The sequence below is a fragment of the Chiroxiphia lanceolata genome, chromosome Z (assembly GCF_009829145.1).
Source record: "Chiroxiphia lanceolata isolate bChiLan1 chromosome Z, bChiLan1.pri, whole genome shotgun sequence".
NCBI classification, from domain to species: Eukaryota; Metazoa; Chordata; class Aves; order Passeriformes; family Pipridae; genus Chiroxiphia; species Chiroxiphia lanceolata.
In genome coordinates, this window is record NC_045671.1 from 75,155,370 (window position 1) to 75,174,503 (window position 19,134).

Sequence of the window (19,134 nt, forward strand, 5' to 3'; positions counted from 1 at the left end):
TCTCATTTTTGAGATCTCATTTTGACCACCAGCAGGTCTCATCCTGTCAAGGCCAGGGCAAGCTGCCTTCCCCTGCTCCTGAAACCTGGGGTCTGGGGAGGCTCTTCTCCACCACACTGGTGGAGGGACCGAGCCCTGGACCAGGAGTCAGTGGGGCCTTATCCAAGCTTGGCCTGTTGGGTCCTTGGGCCACCATAGCCCTTTTTGTGGGCATCATCCCACACACAGGGTCCAGCCTCCCTTTTGGCTGTGGCAAGGCCCTGCAGATCCAATGGCTGCCACCGTGTGCTGAGCCATACTTGAAACTAAAACAGGGGAGAATAGGTTTTCCTGCCCTGTGAAAATATTCAATATTTTTACTTTGTTCAGGTCTGTTTCCTATTAAAAACAAACAAACAAACAAACAAAAAACCCCACCCAAACCCCTCAGATCTGAAGAAATTTTAACAATTGAAATTACTAAACAAGGTAAAACTGGCCCAGAGCAGTGTGCACTTCTTGGTTTTGTTTGGGACACATTTTGTGTCTGTCCTCAGTACATTACATTTTACATAGAAAAGTAATCCTAAACTTGAAAATGAGATTTGAAATTTTTTTTAAAGGAAAATCAAATATTCTAGCATCTTCAGAGCTTTTCACATAAACTCCCAGTTTAGGAGTTAAAATGCACAGATGAACAGCTCTCTACTTGCATAATCCAGGGTTCCACCCTTCGAATTTTCTGGGGGCATTTCTGTCTCTAATGTAAAGGTTTCATTAAAAAATATCCTTGCTTTATACAGTAGTATAAAGGTGAACCTGAAGTCTGTGGTCTGCTACCTCCTCCTCACTGTGTGCCTGAAGATGCTCTGTTGTGCCTGTTTGTCCCCGCCTTTCGGAGGCAGTGTGCTCCTCATTAACAGAGGTGTTCCCAGGGTTTAGACACGCAGGAGCAGTGCAGAGACAAGCACCTGTGTGGGATTTGTGGGCTATGCCAGGCAGACCCAGCTCCCCAGAGGACTCTCTCCTGCAGGGTGCTGCTCCAGCCACAGCCGTGTGCCCCATGCTGCTTATGACCTGTTGCTCGTCTTCTGTTCTCCAGGCAAGTGTGGGAGGGGAAGGGCCCCACAAAAGGGATTCAACAGATCCAGACCACCATGTATCTTTCCATAAAATCTCATCATCCTCGTACTCACCTCCATCTGCCCTCCCTTCCTCTCTGTGCCCCCTGATAGATGAAACAACAGAGATGGGATTGTGGTAGTGTGTATCTGGAGTGTGGTGAGATGCTCTCTATCGTTCTGTCATGCATTCCCATGCATCCCCACACTTTCCCACATCCCTCCACACATGGAGCTGGGCACTGGAGACCTAGCCAAGCCAAGCCTGGCTCCACCCTGACCACTAGTAGCCCCATGCTGGTGTTGACAAAGGGAAACCTTGTGAGGCATGAAGGTGTTGCTTATCATAGGCCAGGGAAAGATTCTGTTATGCTGATGCATTTTAATGTGTGGCCAATTGTCAGCCACAGAAGACTTAGGGTAGGGGTGGGTCCTTACAGAGATGTTGTCAGAGTATCTTTCCCTACTCCTCACACAGGTATCCCCTCCAATACAGTGTGAATGTGTGCGTTGAATGAAGGGGTCAAGCTGGGGAATTCTAACCTTGCATGTGTTATGGGAGGGTGAAGAGAACCAGGGGAACTTTAAAGATCAAGGTGGATAATGGTGCAGCTCAGCTCAGCTCTGCAGAAAAAACTTCATTCTAGCAACTCTAAAAAGTATGTGAGAAGCAGGACTGTTGAGTTGTTCCTAGAGTGCAAGAGCTCTGTGGCTGCATGGAAGAAGGGACAGGAATTTTATGCAGAAGCAGCCAAAGGAGATTGTCCAGAAGAGAAGGTGGCAAGTGCAGAGCACTCTAGCTCCAGGACTCCTGCTTAGAAATCACAGCGATTTCTAAGCAGAGAAAACATGGGAGTATTTGTCTGTACTTCTCCACTGCATTGTTGCTTTGCTAGAAGGCATTGTTCTTCCTTCCTTTCTCTTTTCCTTGCCCTGCCTCTTTTTTGAAAGTGAAGTTGTGTCAATGGGAAGAGTATCAGACACACTTGTTCCAAAGGGCAGCTTTGGACATCTGCTGCTGCCTTGCAGATGATGAGAAAAATAGATCCACATCTGCAGTCTCTGTTGCAGTGCAGCGTGCTTAATATAAATTTTATGGCTTTGATAGCAGATTACAGTGCCACTGTCATGAGCACTTGTAGCCCCAGTCACAGTGGACACTGTGCATTTCAATACCTCCTTCACTAATCTTTCCCCCACTGCTCACACTCCCTGGCTGCTAATTTCACGCAGGCACTTAAACATGATGGATAATTGTGTTCTGCTTATCAATGTTTAATTTAAGGGCTGTTCCATCTGACCTGGATGCCCTTTGCAAGAGCTGTGCCTCATTATTGATTTCATGGTCATACCTGTGACATTACCTGCTTTGTAGGAAGTAGACTTTGACGTTCCTGTGAGGCTTTGGCAGCCAGAGCTAATTGTCAGAAGAATAATCGAGTCAGCAAAATCATTACAGGTGATCTGTGTGTTACCACTGTTTTATCTGCCTCTAATTAGGTGCAGGAGAGGTAACTCATCACAGTAAGCACACTGCACTGAGTTTGATGTCCACAAATAGAGCAAGATGACCACAGGAGGGAAGTTATTCATTAACAGCAGCAATTCAGTGTGTTGGGGTCCTGCGCTGGTGACATCTCCTTTCCCAGCAGAATGGGGTGAGATGCCATCCTGTAGGCATTGGTGGGACACAAAGTCTGAGCCACTTTTGGTCATGTGCCCAGTGGCTCTGGACCCAAGGCAGTAATGACTGAGGTGCTGTTGTGCTCGGCGTAGAGCAGTGATTTGTATGCGATAAAACCAGATAGTTTTTTTGAGACATGATTGTCTCTGGTTCCAGTGCTCCACTGCCCTGTGCCACTTAACTGGGCACATCATGGGTGACACATACTAGTCCCCAGGTGGTAAGGGGCTCAGGAGCCAGTTGACTGAACTCATCAGGTCCTTTTCCTGATAACAGACTTGTACGTTTGACCAAAACCTTTTCTTTAGGATAACAGTTGGAACTGGGCAAGAGAAGAGCTTTTGTAAGTGGAAGCTGGATTTTTCAGAGTTGTAATCAGTTCTGGTAATGGGTTTAACTGAGATAGGCTGGAAATTTGGGCTTGCTGCACAGAGATGAAGTGGCTCCCCAAAAACGTCTCTGCCAATTACTTGTTTTTGTTTTTTCGGATGTTAAGTGATGGCACACGTGGCTATAGCATTCCACAGCTGCCTCATGTCTGGGGTAGCTGGTGCCCAGTGTGGCAGGGAGGCTGCTGCTCCCACCAATAAAGAGAGCAACATGTTCAGGCTCCTAGGGGCAGTGGTCCTCAGGGGTCCCGGCAGCAGACCAGCACCAATGCAGGTCCCTTTCTTTGCCACTGACATTTGCAGGCACCTGACTAAGGCTGTGCCATGCGACAGGGCCAGGAACAAGAGCTCAGACTGGGTGCCATCCTCCGCCCATCACAACATGGGGTCTTAGAGACGACGTGAGGCATTTCAGAGGGAGCACAACCTAAAGCCAAGTTCATCCAGCTGGATGGCCTTTTGGAAGAAGTTTATCCATTTTGCTGATGCCCTGCAGCAGCCATTACGTGGCATGCCTGCATGAAGGCAGTGTCAGGATTCCTCCCATGCAGAGGCTGCTGGGCAAAGGGCTGTAGAACTGCAGACTGAGTGGGATGGCACTGGAAGCACCTGCTCAGCTTTTTGCATGATCCTGTGGGCTGATGTGGCAGCATCTCTTCATTTCCAGCTTTCTTAATGCAAACCTGCATTTCTAAAATTGTTTTCTGGAAAGACATGAAGAGCAGCCTGTGTGTTGAGCCATGGGGCGGGGGGCGGCGGGGGGCTCTGCTCTGTGCTGCTCTGCAGGTCTGGGGCAGGATATGCTTTTGGCAGGGGTGGAGAGGGTGTGGCAGCCTGAGATGGAGCCTGGGGAGATGCTGGTCTCTGCTCCTGGAGCACCTTTGTGCTGGGTGCAACGTACGGTACATGCTACCTTGGGTGGTTTCATATGGAGGGTGTGTGCTGCCTTGGGTGGCTGTTTCAGATGGGATGATGCCTTGTGGTGATGCTTGCAATGACAGTGGGAACACAGGGGCATTCACCAGCATCACTGGACTGACTTTCCCAACATCGCTGACTTGTTGATGTGGAACCTCTGACTCTGGAGAGGGGAGGCTACCCTAATAACCCAGAGTACTGCCTCATTCTTGATCATGTTCCTGAGCTGGTGGCAATTGTACACCTGCTGTGAGCATGGAGTGGCAGGTGAAGTGTTGGCTTCCCTTGATGCAGACCATGGTGCATCTCCGAGAGCAAAATCAGCAGCCCCACCATTGCAAAGGGTGGCTCTGAGCAGCAAAGGGGCTTTGTAAGCCCCCTCCCACCACCTGAACCCCCTACATTTTCTGATGTATCCTTTGCTGTAATTAATTACGTGTCCAGTGGGCTCATTTCTTTCATACTGTTACTGCCAATCTGTTAGATAAAGGGAAAAAAAGTGCTTTGGTGCCCTGTGGTATTGAAAATGATGGGTTTTCACACTGTCAGGGTAATGAATTCTGCATGGGTTTGAACCACCTGAGCTTGGGGAAGTCCTTGTGTCATGTTTCCGGGAGTGACAACCCCCAGTGGTTAATTACTGCCATGGATGAGAGCTGAGCTGATAGCAAAATGAGATAATTTCATTACTGGTTAAATTTGAAGTTAATTGGATTCACGTTTACACAGAGTAGTGTACAAAGACACACTTGGAAATGCTCTTTGCCACCTTTTTATTTTTTTTTTTTAAAGGTAGATAAACTGAGGAATACTTCTAAACTGCTCCCCCCTTTTTTTTTTTTCACTGCAGTTTGGAGAGAGCACAGTCCTTTGCTGTCACAGGCTGCTCTCTGTTCCAGCCAGCTTGTCCTGCAATGGGGACATTTGCTGATACTCAAGCACTGCTTACCACATCTGCTCAGGGGGTGATGCTAAGCTCTTCTGCAGCTAGTGGCAAAATTTCATTTATGGAAGAAAATTACTTATTTGCACTTTCTTTACTAAAAGATAGTTTGCTCTGATAGTTTGCTCTCATTGTGAGTGCTGCCAGTTCCTGGTGAATGGAGGGACAGACATTTATTGACTATCTTCTGTATACAGAGCCAGGTCCATTGACATGTGGCTTGACCGTCAGTCCCCTAGACTGTTGATATTGTTATTATTCAGTATTGTCATATTCTGGTTTTTGGAGTAATGTGGGATGAATTCTGGTGAGGACATGCCTAAGGCTGGAAATGATGTGCAACTTGGTGGCCTTGTGCAGTGAGCCCATGGTGGCCTGTGTATGTGCAGGAGTGTTTGTAGCAGAGGCATTTACTCCACTGCCCCCAACAGTAATCCATCACTGGTGTTCTCCCTAAGACATTTTCCCTCTGGGGGAAAATGGTCAGCACTGCCTTGCTGATGAGCCCACTGGAGGTGCTCACCAGTGATGCGAAGGAACTTGATGAGGTGGTCTGGAAGAGGTGGCAGGGTGAAGGGGATGGCAGGGTCCAGGCTGCATGAGCACCAGAGCTGCTGTGTGCTCTCTCTGTCGTGGAGATGTGCCAGTCTCAGGTCAACAGGTACTACTGAAGGTACTGGTACTGCTGGGGCTACCAGCTTCTCAATGGGGAGGACACTCCAGGCAAGACTCAGCAAGACATTTTGGTAGTTGGTACTTAATAGTGTTGTCAGAGGCTATTGGAAAGAGGTTGGTGGTTATCTTGGAAAATCCTGTTCTCTGCTCCATTTGAGCCTCTCTATAGGCTGGACCTGCCATCTGATTTGCTCTGTCCTGCACAACACCAGCCCAGTGAGGCAAGGGGGCAGCTCTGCCCCATCTCCAACTTTAGGCATCCAAAATAACCTCCAAAAAGTTTAGAATAAAAACATTTAGGAGCAAGTGTGTCTTGAAGGACCTTGCTCTCTATGTCTGTGTGCCCCACTGGTGAAATGTAGGTGTTCCGTTCCTCTTGGCTGTTTTGCCTGAATGGATAGGGCAGGAACAGAACACCTTGGGGCAGAGACTACTTCTTACTCTCTCTTTGTGCCTGGTGGATTAGTGTTTTTCTCTTAAATCAATTATTTCAGTGCAATTGAAGCTTGAAAATATTGGGAAAAAATCTCTTAGAATGACAGAATATGATGAGTTGGAAGGGAGCCACAAGGATCATAGAGTCCAACTCTTAACCTTGTGCAGGACCATCCCCAAGAGTCACGCTATGTGCCTGAGAGTACTGTCCAAATGAATCTTGAACTCTGTCAGGCTTGGTGCTGTGACCACTTCAATGTTACAGTACCCAACCATGCTCTGGGTGAAAAATCAGAGGGTGCTGGGTACTGGAATAGATGGGATGTTCCGGCCTTTTTTTTTTTGGTGGGGGGGGGGTGTACATTGGATGCAATAGACAGGACGAAGTTTGCTTGAGCACTTGCAACTATGCCATTGGTCACCTTTGGCCAGCCCCCCAAGGCCCTGCCTGAGCCCTGGCTGTGGGGAAAGATTTTTCGGCTGATGACAGAACATTTAATTTGGAAATGGGATGTAGTGGAAACCAGCCAAACCTGCGGAATACACTATAAGTGGTGTTTCCTTGATTCACTAAAGACTAGAGGTCTTGCTCTTCATGCTGTCACCAGTTGTGGTTGCATTGCTCGGTGCCCTTGACAATGATGGTAACTGTGCTGGTTGTGACAGTGGCTTTGGAGAAAGTGGAAAATTTGTAGTATTTCAAAATATTGAAATAAATTGGAAGTTTTTCTTAATAGCTGTTGGAAAGCGAGGAGTGGGGAGTAGTCAATGTGGAGCAGTTCAGGAAGGAGAGCTCACTCACAGGCCAAGGCACCTTTGGGACAAGAGGCGTCATGCCATTGTGCAGCAACACCACACTGCTGAGGAAGGGAAGAGCCACGGTGTCACTCCTGAGTCTATGGAGGGCTCCTGGATGACAGCAGTCAGGTTGTGAGGTGTTTGTCTGCATTAGGGACAGTCCTTAACTGAGTCCCTGCCAGCACTGGGTCTGAACTTGCCTTCTGTGACTTAATTTAAGTAGATAGCAGATACCTTTGTCTTCTCCAGGCTGCAGAGATGACACAATCAGAATTTAATTTTATGTAGGAGAGAAGGAAGCAGGGCAGTGATGAGGGGAGAACATTTTAATCTGAAAGAGCCATTTTCTCCCTGCACTGAATAATTAAAATTCATGATGCCATTCCATGAGGGATCTGACTTCTCCCTAGAACTGGAGAGCAAATTAATCAATTGTTTTGAAACTTAAATTCTTTCAGAATGTGAATGCACCATAAATATTCTGTAGGAAGGGCCTGAGAGAAACAGTGTGCATCCCAATTTGTGGATGCAGAGTGCTTAGTAAAGTGGGGCATGTGCTGAGAAATCACTGCAGCGATGCTAGAGTTTTGGCACAGACCCCTTTATCAGAGGGTAGGGGGGAAGTGGCCTTCATGGCCATGGCCCAGGGATTGTGAGCTGCAATTTGCAATAACTCACGTACTTTTCTCTTATCAAAAGACGTCTCATTTCTTTGAAAGATATAGGAAAAAAAGAAAGATTTTTAAGTTTATTTTTAGATCAGCTCAAAATGAAATTGTGGCTCAAAATCGCTACCAATCTAAAAAGTTTAAAAAAAAGGTTTTGGCTTTTGGGAAAACATTCAGTTTCAGCCTCTTCAAGCTCTGTAGACTTGAAAAAAGTTCACTGACATAAAAACAAATGCCTGCAGAAAGCAGTGTGAAAACCAGAATCTGTGCATTTCTTCTTGTCAGTGGTGGTAAAATCAACAAAACCACATTACTTTTCTTCCTGATCCAACATGCTACATTTTGATGAAGGAAGCTGCATTACCTGTGATTTTTGCCCAGCTTATGGACTGTTTTCAGCCACCAGGATCTTGGAGCTAGGTGGAGCCAGAGTGGTTCCTGACCTGTAGAGGCTGAAACAGCAGGGGCTCATCCTTTGGGCCAAGAGCTGCCTGCATCCAGGGTCCCTTCCACTTGCCTGAGGTGCACACTCAGATTTTCAGAGCTCAGCACCCATGCAGTGTCTCTGCTCCTGAACTATGGTTTGGCTGTGAGGGTCGTCTCATTTGCCTCGTCCTTGGAGGAGCCACTCGACAATCCTGGAGGCCCTGGGAGTGCGAGGGTGGTGGATTGATGGGACAGGTCCCCATATGAGAGTGAAGCCCTGAGCAACTTGTGTGATACTCACACAGGGAAGGGATTGCAGGGCCTGTGTCCAACTGCTGGCCCAGCTGTGATGCTGCAGGTTTAATGCTACCAGGCACCTGAGTGTGTCTTGAAGGCCACTAATCTCTGGGTAAGTGGTCTGCCCAAGGATGCTGTGGGAGTCCAGAAGACCATGAGTGAGCTCCAGGAGTCCCTCTGGGACAAGGGATGGATCCTACCTGGTGAGATCACAGAGCATCAATTTCTAATGGAGGGTCACTTTTGGCTACTGCCATTGCCAGTTTCCCTGAAATTCCACTGTGGCAACCTGAAGAGATGGTGACTATCCGGTGACTGTCATATGGGACCAGGATCCAGGCAGGATTGAGGCATCACTTCTGCGGTGCTGCACGAACCACACCGTCTGACCTCCTGTGTTTATTCTGCCAGCAGTGCCATGTCCCGTGAGGTGCTGGGAGCTGTTTCTGGGAGGGTGGGAAGGAAAACAGGTCCAGGGGCAGAGGGAGATGGAGAACCCCTCCACTGCTTGTTTTTCTGGGGTTATTTCTATGGAAGCACCTGTGGGTACTTGATTAAAAAAATCATGTTTCTGCAGCTTAAGGAAAGAGCATTGCATAAGGCTGTGTTTGGGAATCTGACTCTTCTTCTGGCACCACAGCAAGCTGTATTTTAAACCACTTTCCTTCTTAAGGTCTTGTGTTTGTCCTTTTTTTTTTTTTTTTAACTGCTTCAATGAGCGGCATCCTCTACTGTATTTAGATAGCAAATATCCTTAGCCTGTGCACTGTGATTTCCTAGAGAGTTTTCTGAGAAAGTGTCTTTAAGATCAGTGTTATGTGCCATTTCACTGTTTCTGACTTTACAAATCTAAGCTTTGGAGGAATTTGGGAATAGGGGCAAGCAGCCAGAGTTCAATCGGGTGCATTAGTCTCCCTGCAGAGCTCTGCTCTTCCCCTTCCCGTCTCTCACTTCATTGGAGCTTTGTGGCAGCTTATAGAGAAAACAAAACTGTGCCTGCCCTCCCTGCCAGCCTGGAAATCCCATGCTGGTCCTCACAGAGTCGTGATGACAAATGCATGGCTGTGTTCTGGGTGCTTGGGGAGATGTAAAACCATGTCCGCTTGCCGCAATGCTCACGTGGTGATTTGTTGGTTTGATTCCTCAGGTCGCGAGCTGGCAAGCACAACCCTCCCAGGATACCCTCCTCATGTCCCTCCTGCTGGACAGGGCAGCTACTCCACTCCAGCGCTGACAGGAATGGTGCCTGGTGAGTCTTCAGAACAGGGAGGGGAAGAAAAAAATAAAAGGAAAGAAAATAGCATTTCAGGACAGAGGCTTTCTGTGGGTGTTCTGTGCTGAGGCGAGCATGAAACAGAAGCCACAATGCTGAAGGGGAAAGGGGGTGTGGAGTGTTCCTGAGTAAAGTAGGACCAGATTCCCTAGCACAGGAGGTCATGCAACCTGCAGAGTGCCAAAGTAAGGCATTGGCACTGGGATACTGAAGGAGCTTCCAGTCTCCCTTCTGTGGACCCTGAAGATTGTTCCATGTTGGGCCATGCCAGGCTCTTCCCATCTGATTCAGGCTTTGCTCTAACCCACCTGTTTTCTCCCAACACACTGTGTCCCTCTCTGCTGCCTCAGAGGTGAGGTCACTGGCCCTGGGGGCTGGATGTGCCTCAACATTCTTGTGTGCAAACTCGAGTCCTGGGGACACTGAGTTGTTCCCAGGACACTGTATTTCTCTAATTTCCTTCCCCTTTTGGAACCTTACAGTGAGAAATGTAGGTGGCCTGAGCTGGCTGGTGGCCACTGCTTGCCTGTATGGCATCAGAAGGTGGGGTTGTGCAGGTATCTGGAGTGGGCAGAGCAGAGTCTGCAGGTTGGTCACATCATTGGTGTCACCCAGCTGCAGACCTGTGCGTAATCTAAAGTAGGATGGTGACATCCAGGGCTGACAGCAAGCAATGGCTGGGACATAGCAGTGGGAGTACTTGCTCTTTTGTCTTTTCTGGGGAGTTACAAGCTGTTTGGGAGCAGCTGCCAGGGTGGGATGGCAAAGATGCAGGACGTGGGGCTCGGTGGTGTTCAGCCCGAGGAGTGTGCTTTGGTGATGTAGAGTCATCTGAGCTGATTTTCCCAGGTAATAGATTTTATTTTTAACTACATATAGGCTTCTGTGACCCATTATATTGAATAACCGCACTGTTCCTCTCACTGGTTCCTTTAATAACAACCTTCTGCTCCAGCTAGTGTGAAGGTCAGCTGCAATTCCTGTAGGTTCTCCATCTCATTTAAGTGAGAATTTGCTAACTAGCATTCAAAATGCCTTCTCAATTCTTCTTTGACTTCTGTCCTTTGGAGGATCACTCTCAGAGCCTTGCTAGAGAAAACACTGCAGTCCCCAAGGGGCTGATGGTAAAGCAGGTGACAGACCCGGTCTGGTGCCATTGGAACATCCCTACTTGTTCTGAAATGGCCAAATTGCCATGCCCGAGCATGGGCACATGCTTGTTGTGCCAGCTCTCAGGGATTCATCTCACGACTTGCATCTGCCTTGTACTCATTTTTGGAGCCTCTGCCAGAAATCTCCTTCCTTGATAAGATTTTAATCATAAGCCATGAATTTCTGCTCATAATTAAGCAATTGTGTGAGTTAAGTGCTTAGAGACATGGGAGAAACGTATACATCATAAAACATAGGCAGTGTTTTGTTGTGTGCTTGTTGCTGCTGCCATTGCTTCTGCTGCTGTGAGTAAACCTGGCCCTCAGCACACTGTAGGTGTTCATCTTGCACCTCCTGGTGTCTATAGCTGCCTGTGGGGTAGAGGAGACCCTCTGGCTTCTGCTTCTGCTGGAGACAGCATTTGCAAGCTGTGTGGATTCAGCTTTGTGCTCTGTGCTTATCTCTTCACCAGCTGCCACACTGCTCATCCCAACAGGAGCAGTGTTGTCCCCTGCCAGACCCAGGTCCTTCCCTGTCTCTCATACAGGCAAGAATGCACATAGGAGCCTGTCTCTGCTACATCTCTGTGCCTTGTTCAAACACGTGCTCTATGATTTCACATCTCCTTCCTCCCTTTCCTGCAAAACCAGGGACTTGCATATCAACAGGGAATTTCCATTTTTACGTGGCTTGTGAATGTCTGCCATGGCAGAGAATAAGCTATTCAAATACTTTTCTCTAAAGGAATCAAAAAAGAAAACACATGGCTTTGATTTCAGCCCAGAGCTTTAGGAACTGAGAGCTAGTATGGCTCGAGGCTCCCATGAATGCCTTCTCTCTGAAGGTCACTGGTCCTTCTCCCTTCTCCTGCCTTTTGATGGCTGTCACCCTTTAGAGGTGACTGGAAAGGAGCTCTCCCAGCACCCTGTAGTGCTCTGATGTCTCAGGGCACAAGTGAAATGCCACGGTGAGGACAGATGGGCAGATAGGTGGGTGAACTACTGGCTGAGTGGTCAAGCTTGGAGGTGTTGGCTAGTGTCACATTCCAGCTGGGTGCTGGTGCCAGGCATGGAACTGCAGTGCTTGGCCGGTGATATGTCTGGGTTAGCACCTTCATCTACAACCAGGAAAGAACACAGTTTGTCAGGTGTTCAGATAATGCCAAATGGTGTGATGCCACCAGTAGGCTCCAGAGCAGAGTGGTAACATGGAGGCACTGTATTTGTGCTTAATTAGATGCTGCTATTTTTGGTCTGTGTTTTGGCCCAACCGCCTTTGAGAGTCTGTTCTTTTCCTGCCAAATTATGTGAAAACAAGCACTGACAAATGAGAACTCCGTCCTTGAAGGAAGCATTTTGTATAAACTGAAATTAATTGGGGCCTCACTATTGGCCAATGGCCCTCCAAGGGCATTTGAAGAAGAAAATGGAGTGTGATGAAGTAAGCCCCCAGGCTAATTTAGAAAAGACCCCCTGAGGCACAGCACGTAGGTGCAGGCAAATTCCAATGTACACACGCATGCGCAAAAGGGGCACCACTGACATAACGGGGGGAGGGACCAAAGACCTCTGGCTGGGCGGTGCTGGCCACACCTGCCCAGGTAGATGTCATAGGTTAATTGTATAAAAAGTAGAGAGCTCTTGCTGGGAGCGGATTCAAACTTCCCAGGGAGGACAATGTTACCTCTGCAGGGCCGCCCGCCATCCTGTGAGCCTGCCAACACGCCGGGCGTGCAGCTTGTGCTATGGGGAATTCTGGGGTCGGTAAGACAACCTAATAAATAATGCCTGAGTGAGTGAGGGGTTGTCCTGGGGGCTTGTTTCCCTTCTCTTTCCTGTTTCTTGGCTTCTTGTTTTGTTGGCTGCTTCTTTGTAATAAATACTGTTTTGTTGAACTTTCAATGGTGTACTGGTTTCAGTTTCGGCAGTCTCCCCGCTACAGTCACCAAGGCAGACTGGGGATGAGTGTGAAACTTAGCAAGGGCAAACAAAAAATCTCGCACAGAGGAAAGCAGCACTTTGCAACAAAAAGGGCTGAGGACTGTTTGGCTGCTGAAGGGACTCCAGGCATGCAGGAGACTGGAAGCTGAGCATTGGTTTGCCGTGTGCACTGGCGGTGCGCACGGCAACAGCATTCTGAGCAGGAGCTGGAGGGAAGGAATTATCCCCCTCATTTGGAATTTGTAAACTCACAATGAGAACAGTTCTGGTTTGGGCCCCCCAGCACAAAAAAACAATGGACCCAGGTCAGAACAAGCAATATGCAAACTGGGTATGAGAAAAATCTCCAAACTTTTCCCCCAAGAGGTCTCTCAGAGGAGCTGTGCAGTCTCCATCCTTGAGCGTTTCAAGGCCAGCCTGGGTGAAGCCCTGAGCCTTCTGGCCTGGTCTTACTGCTGATCCTGCTGTGAGAAGGGTCTTGAGACTACCTGAAGACTCTTCCATCCTGAAAAGCCCTGTCATTCCATTACTCAAAGTTTTGATTAAGGCACTACTGGAAATGTGCTGCAGAAATTTGTATGCTTCTGCCTGATGCTGTGAGCAGAGTTGTAGTCAATAAGCTGTTAACAGGGAAAGAACAGGTCCCTCTCTGGAAAAGAAGTGATGCCAACAGTCCATGCAGATGAGACAGCTCTGCTCTAGACCCCAGTCACCATTAAAAGACAGAGCCATGAATCCCCCTTTGAGGCCAGAGGGAGCCCTGTGAACGGCTTCCCTGTCACAGGGAAGGTCCTAATGTCTACACAAGGGACCAGGAGAAATCACATTCTGTGTTCCTCCCCCAATCCATGACTGTGGTCTCACCCTTCAGAAGCCTCCAGTGTTGCCTGCTTCCAGCCCTTGGCTTGGTATCCTATGTACCTTGTGTGGCATCATTCATGGGAAGCCACAGGGTCCCAGGAACAGCCATCAACCTCACCTGGGGCAGGGGACACAGCAGCGCCTGCAGCAGCTTGCACAGAGTGAACACTTTAGCCCTCATTGTCTGGTGTCTGATGCCTTGAAGAATGAGAGTTTATCTTCCTTGTAAATGTTCATTTTGTCTAGTGCATCTCTCTGTATATTCTCATCTGATTAGAGCTTTAATTGACTGTTGATTCCTACTATATTTGTGCCCACCTGAGGACACAGGATCCCACAGGTTAATGAGATGCTCTATGTAGAAATTATCCCCAATAATTTGGTACTGTTGTTACTATTTGTTCACACCATGACTGTGCCCGTAACGTGCTGTCACTTTGGAAATACGGAGCAGTGTTTTTCCAGCAGCCTCTCCTTTGTCTCTGAGGAAGAGCAGGCAGGAGCAAACTCTTCTCCATCCCATCCTGTACTTGCAGCCTGGAGCCTGGTACCATCCGACTGTGCTTGATCTGTTCCAAAGAGGCAGTCCCAGGGCTATTTGCCTCTTCAGATGAGAGGACACAAACCTTCAGATGAGAGGACACAGTGCTCTCTTCTGCTTGCAGCTGTTGCTCCCTCTGTTCTCTTGACTGCCTCACATATGGGTTTGGGAGTAGAGCATCAGCTGGCTGGGAGCACACAGTGGGAAATCCAAGATTTGCAGGAATTTTACTCCCTGGCCTATGTGAGTGACCCAGAGCCCTTTCCTGAGGTGAAGTGTTCGAAAAGAGGTGCAGCTGCTGGAGCGGTCGTTGGCTGGTCACGGAAAGCACACTTTTACCATATTTCTCTCACCTCTGGGAGGCTGGACCTTCTCTCTAGCTCTGCTCCTCCTCGACATGGGCTCTGGGGCTGGCATGAGGACAGGGACCAGTTCTGCTTGCCTGGGGTCTTTTCTTGGTCCTCTATTACTTCACACATAACCAGCCTGTTTCCAGCACTGGGTCAGGTCTGTCTTCACAGATCACTACTTGTGCCTGTGTGTCTATTCCCGAGAGGTATCTGAAGGTTTGTGTCCTCTCATGTGTGGGGCAGATGGTGGCCATCAGCAAGGGGACAGAAGGGAAGGCAGGAGGAGTGGTACTGGAGCTACAGCATGCCTGCCTGCTCCGATGACTATTCCAGGAGCTGTGTCTCTTTTGGGTCCTAATGGGACTGGGGCAGAGTGGCTTGCAGCAGTTTCATTGCTGAGACAGGGCTTGAACAAACTATGTCTGTATCCAGTTTCAGCATGTGCATGCCCTCATCATCATGCTCATGATGCTGCAGCTGAGCTGGACAAAGGTCATGTTCAAGTAGCCATAATAATTCACTGAAATACTTATTCCCATTCTTGTGTTAAAAGTTCTGGGACAGCAGAGCCTGCTGCCCTTCTGTTTCTCATTCCCATTCCCTCATCCCATCTCCAGGGTTGGAACCTCCAATCTGCCACCCCTTCTCCCCTTCCTGGGGCTGCCGTTCACCCCATCCCCTCCTCTCCTGCTGGGCCCTGCGTGCCCAGTGACAGGAAAGGGTAGACTGTCCGGAATAGTGATGCTGAAAATATAGTCATTAATGGGACTCTCGAAACCCAGATGTCCTTTCTGAGCACCGGTAATTTGTTTTTAATGAAAAACCATGCAGTGACCCTGAACAAATGAATTTCCTTTATAAGAAGTCTATGTGCAATTACCTGACTAAAGGGATCTGAAAACACTGACATTCAAAACTGGCCTTTGAAAAGAAAGGTGTAAAAAATAGCAACGTTGTCATTAGCAGTCTTTTATCTGGAGAAGATGCTCATTCTTATGTGTGAAGGGGAAGGAGAAGATGTTGTGAAACAAAACACGTGGTTTTCAAACACATTTTTGGCTGGCAGGTATTGATGCAGAGGAACAGTGAGGTTGTGTGACCTCTTCCTGTGGGGCTGTTTCTCACACCTGAGCCTGCAAGGGATAGCACCCTCCCTCAGCTCACTGGCATCTAGCCTGCAGCAAGGGGCACAGGGGACCAGAATGCCAGCCTCGTGTTACGGAGGGTTCAGGAGGCAGCTTGTCCAGATGTGGGACTGTCAGGATCCAATCTGTAGGTATTGGTGGGGTTTGGTCCCCCCTGCCATGCTGAAGACTTTATTGATAGTTATTTCATGTGTTTGTGTTTTTTGTTCGGGCTCTACCTTTGCCTAAGTTTTGCAATAGTGTGTTGTAATCTCCTGACATGGCAGTAAAAGAGAGGCAGCTAAGAGGTAAAATGCCTAAAACCAGGGGCAGAGAAAGCAAATTGCAGTATGTCATAGGGCATTGGTGAAACAGGTCCTCCTCTTACCTACAGCATAATACTGAAACTGCTTGGTTATTTGGACAGTGACACTGTTGTGGCCAGTCAGCATGACTGACAGCCAGTCAGGCCCTTTATGCTAGAAGGACCTAAAGCAAATGAGGAATAAACCTTAACAATTCTTTGGTGAAGCAGAAAGTTTGCAAGTTACCTCCTCAGAACCTGGAGGTCCCAAGTTTGCCATCTGCTTCATGCTGCTGTTGTGGTGGGGATGATATCTCTGATTGAGTTTATAGGCACTTGTGCTGACATTGCCACTTCTGGCAGCTCAAATAGCTCAAACCCAAACATCCGCCAGTGCACCTCAAAAACACCTTCACGCTCTGTAGATGCACACAAAAGCATCCAAAGCTCCACCACCACCACCAGAACAGCTGCTACCAAAGGACAGAAGTACTGACATCTGGCCTTCTCTGGTTAAGCAAATTTTCTGTGTTTTCCCCCAAGTTTGGGGCTGCCCCACCCTTCCGTAATCTTAGAAGACAAATCCTGGAGAAATTTCATTACATGTGATGTAGCATATGATGTGCCATCACAAATATCTTGGGGCAATTCCAGATTGCAAATCAGCTGACAAATGATTCCCCTAATTAATAATGAAGCAGTTAAGTAAATGGTATGCATTTATCCACTGCTCGTGTACATTTTGAATGAGGGTCTGCCAGCATCTTGGAAGCCTGGAGAAACATTTTGGTTTTCTTCTCTCAGGAATGTAATTACCATGCTTGCATAGAATATAGATAAAATTTATATTGTTTTCAATATGATGTTGTCAGATATTATCTCATTGAATTGATTTAGAAATTATACTGGAGAGGACAAGAAGGTGAAATGCTGGAAAACCAACAGCCTTTGGATCTGCTGATCCACCTTTCCCTTGCAGAGCTGAGCCTCACCAGGGGTCAGTTAGGCTCTCTGCTCTTTAACCCAGCTGATGATGTGGTCCACAGTGCTCCATGTATGGCAAAGCTGGACCCCTCTGCTCTGCCGGCTCCCTCTGCTCTGTCCGTAATTTCTGCCTCCTGTCGAGGTAACGCACTCTGCATATCTAAACATGAGTAAGCAAGCCGAAGTGTGTATAAACAAAGGGGTCTGTATTTAGGAGTGAGGAGGAGGAGAGAAAACATATTGTATTGCTCCACTCTTTGGAAATTTCTATGCATTAGTAATAACAAAATTACCATAATTTGCTCGTTAACGCAGCTAGATCAGTCAAGCATTGTTCCAAACATGCAGAGGCTGCCTCTCGCTCTAGGTCTGCCAGTGAGTTAAGCACGGTGGAAATTAGCATGCAAATAGCCCTAATTCGGCCGAGCTGTCAGATCCGCATTCAGCTACTTGTTTCCTTTGAAATCCTTGACAGAAGCAGCTCAGGCAAGCCCACCCTCCAGTAGATCCAGCCAGAAGAGGTACCGAGGGGGCACCTCCTGAGTGACAGTTTGGCTACCTTCAGTCAAATCCATCCATCGTGTCAGCCGGTAGCAGCAACACTGAGGGTTGTGGGGTGGGGGGCGGCTTCCAGCCAGACCTCCATGCTGAAACTCACCCGTCTCCACTCTGGAATGACGGCAGGGTTTGGGGCTCCGGCAGCCGAACGATGCTGCCCTTGAGATAGGGGAGTGTACTGCTCAGATACCAGTGTTCAAGTTAAGCTGCTGTTTTGGTCAGAATGTGTTGATGTTGGCAACATAACCTCAGCCAAACTAGGAGTGTTGATTCTGAAGCTCATGGCACATCGTTGCAGAGGATGTTGCTCTAGGCAGAGCTGGGATGCTGCCTGGCACCATGGCTGCCCGTGGCCCCTGTGGACAGGAGAACATGGAGGGAGGCACCAAGCTGATGGCACAGGGCTCTGTAATGCATCCCCAAAAGGGAACTGTGGGACCATTCCAACTCCGAGGTATCCACAGAGAGATGCTGGTGGCAACTGAGAACCGAGGATATTCCCTGTTAATGATCATTCAGTGTTATGGATCTGATGTGCTGCCCAACTTTAAGCAATACTGGTGATTATAAAAGCAACAGTGAGAATTTTAAAAGCCTTTTATTGCTGGGGGTTTTTTTTGTTTTGTTTTTTGTTTGTTTATTTTGGTTGGGGGGGGTATGTTAGTAGCCATTTTTCTGTCCCCTGTAAGACAGTGGTTTTGAGACCTGTAATGTTGGAGCTATAATAGACTGCCCCAAAACAACCAGAGACAGAAATTTAAATATGAGGTACTTGTAGGTGACATGTTAAAAGCTCACTGATTGCATTTCCTGTGTAGGACCTGCTAATGGGTCTCTTTGGTAGAGTTTGCCCTACGCAGGGTCAGTTCGCCCCTACCCAAGCAGTCTTAGGGCCTCTTCTGGGTGCTAAAGACACTCCCCCTGTATGCAGGGGCTACAGGGGCACTGCCAAACTCCTCTGGAAAGGTAGGAGAAGGTAACTCTTTACAGCTGATTTCCTAACAGATCATTGTTTTCCCAGCTCTCAAAGCCAGCAGCGACAGCTGCTGATTGAGGGTGATCCACCCCCAATGTAGGAGCTTGGATATGGCATGCCAGGGCTGAGGCACAGTGCTGCATCCTCTGCTCTACCCGAGCCCACGCCTTTTGGCTGGGTATGTGTCATTATGGACAGCTATCTTGTAGTGGAAATACAATAAAGGAAAGCAGGAAAAGCTAATTGTAATTAGAAAGTCATGAGGTGTAAATTAGTTCTGATTTTGGAAAGTTATGTTTTGTGTTAGTGAAGCAGAGCTATGAGGGTGGTGAGGCATTGGCACAGGTTGCCCAAAGAAGTTGTTGTGGCTCCATCCCCAAATGTGTCCCAGACCAGGCTGGACAGGGCTTGGAGCAACCTGGTGTAGTGGAACATGTCACTGCCCATGGAAGGGGATTGGGACTATATGAGCTTTAAGGTTCTGTCCAACCCAAACCATTCTGTGAATCTATGATTCAGGTGTCCAGTGTCCTGGACCACACACAGGCCTTGTCTCTGAGAGGGGAAGGCGCAATTAGAGTTGACCTGGGTTGTTTTGTACTTGCAGGGCTGAACTCAAACCACTTGCACATGGTGCGGTTTCTCAGACCAGAGAAACAGCCATGTGAGAACACACAAAATGCTTTATCATTTCTGAACATTTGTTTTTTCATGGTTGCGTCTCCTTGTGTTGTGTCA

At 48.1% G+C, this 19,134-nt stretch overlaps 1 protein-coding gene across 3 annotated transcripts in view; it reads left to right on the forward strand.

Moving 5' to 3' along the window:
* The window catches only part of PAX5 (paired box 5), a 127,817-nt gene that overhangs the window by 81,012 nt on the left and 27,671 nt on the right, over positions 1-19,134 (forward strand). For 2 of the 3 annotated variants that reach the window (XM_032676740.1, XM_032676741.1), the window contains one exon: positions 9,481-9,582. In XM_032676740.1, the coding sequence (XP_032532631.1) occupies positions 9,481-9,582 (102 nt within the window). Of the gene's footprint in view, positions 1-9,480; positions 9,583-12,449; positions 12,550-19,134 lie in introns of those variants that run through there. The other variant, XM_032676742.1, reaches the window with a different exon arrangement.